The sequence below is a fragment of the Gavialis gangeticus genome, unplaced genomic scaffold, assembly GCF_001723915.1.
Source record: "Gavialis gangeticus isolate Ggan-Ray unplaced genomic scaffold, GavGan_comp1, whole genome shotgun sequence".
NCBI classification, from domain to species: Eukaryota; Metazoa; Chordata; order Crocodylia; family Gavialidae; genus Gavialis; species Gavialis gangeticus.
This window is the reverse complement of record NW_017728991.1, coordinates 9,461,950-9,462,954: the sequence shown is the minus strand read 5'-3', so window position 1 is coordinate 9,462,954 and position 1,005 is coordinate 9,461,950. Positions and strand designations below refer to the sequence as shown.

General features: G+C 42.6%; 1 protein-coding gene across 2 annotated transcripts in view; it reads left to right on the top strand.

Annotated features, from left to right (window-relative positions):
- PCTP (phosphatidylcholine transfer protein) overlaps positions 1-1,005 on the top strand; it is a 35,039-nt gene that overhangs the window by 26,639 nt on the left and 7,395 nt on the right. The window contains exon 5 of one of the 2 annotated variants that reach the window (XM_019517184.1): positions 469-536. The exons of the other annotated variant lie outside the window; for it this stretch is intronic. Within the exon in view, the coding sequence (XP_019372729.1) occupies positions 469-536 (68 nt within the window). The remainder of the gene's footprint in view (positions 1-468; positions 537-1,005) is intronic. 2 annotated transcript variants of the gene reach the window in all.

Below are 1,005 nucleotides of genomic sequence, written 5' to 3'. Positions count from 1 at the left end.
GAGTTTCTTTCCTCAGCTCAGTGGTAGCACTGGGGAGGGGAACTGAGCGATTGGGTTAAGTTCCCTTCCCCAGCTCCCTGATCACAAGTGACAGTAGCACCTGACTTCCCTCCTTCATCTGGCCGGCAGATCAGGGGCCCACAGCCCTCTGAAGGTTGTGAACCCCCATCTGCTTGCCGGGTGAGAGGCTGTTTTCAAGCTTCCTTATAACGAAATGGGCAAAACCGTTGAAACGGGGTCGCTACTTTGACAAAGCAAAATGGAACACCGGTTTCAAATTGAAATGAAATTCGAAACGAAACACTGTTCCATCAAAACCTGGAAACTCAAGTCGAAACGGCACCGTTCTGTTTTCGCACAGCGCTAGTAACTAGAGCATGCAACACTGCAGCTGTTTACTTGTACTCTTGTCTAAGGAATTCAGGATTTAGATAATGTGTGTTCCTCTTCCATTCTTTCTTTTCCTAGTTTATATGTATTACTTCGATAATCCTGGTGGTATGATTCCATCATGGCTTGTCAACTGGGCAGCCAAGGTAAGAATAAAGCTGTGGGAAGTCGTGTTTTTTGTGGCCAAGTAGACCTTCAGGGAAACTACACCTGGGATCTTAAATATGCTTTCACTAGAGCAGTCTAAGAAAAAGCCTAATCCATGTGAACACTTGTGACTGAAAACAGGAATATTTTCGTGCTAACGGCTTTTCTTGTACCATGCCTCTTTCCTGATGCATGGCAAGCCAGATGTAACTTCTCAGACTTTAATGTTAATACCTGTGTTCAAGTTAGGGTAATTGTCTATTAAGACAAATTCCATTACAATGGCTATTCTTAGGATGCAGGTCTCTCTGTACTACTACTATAGAAATGAAGATTAGAAGTGGAGAGTTGCTTCAATTTTTAAAATGTTCCTATGGCATAGCAGGAGGGTTTTTTTGGAGCACTTCCCTAATATCAGTTCCCAGCCCAAAATAATTATTTTGGAAACTGGTAAAAAAAAACAAAACA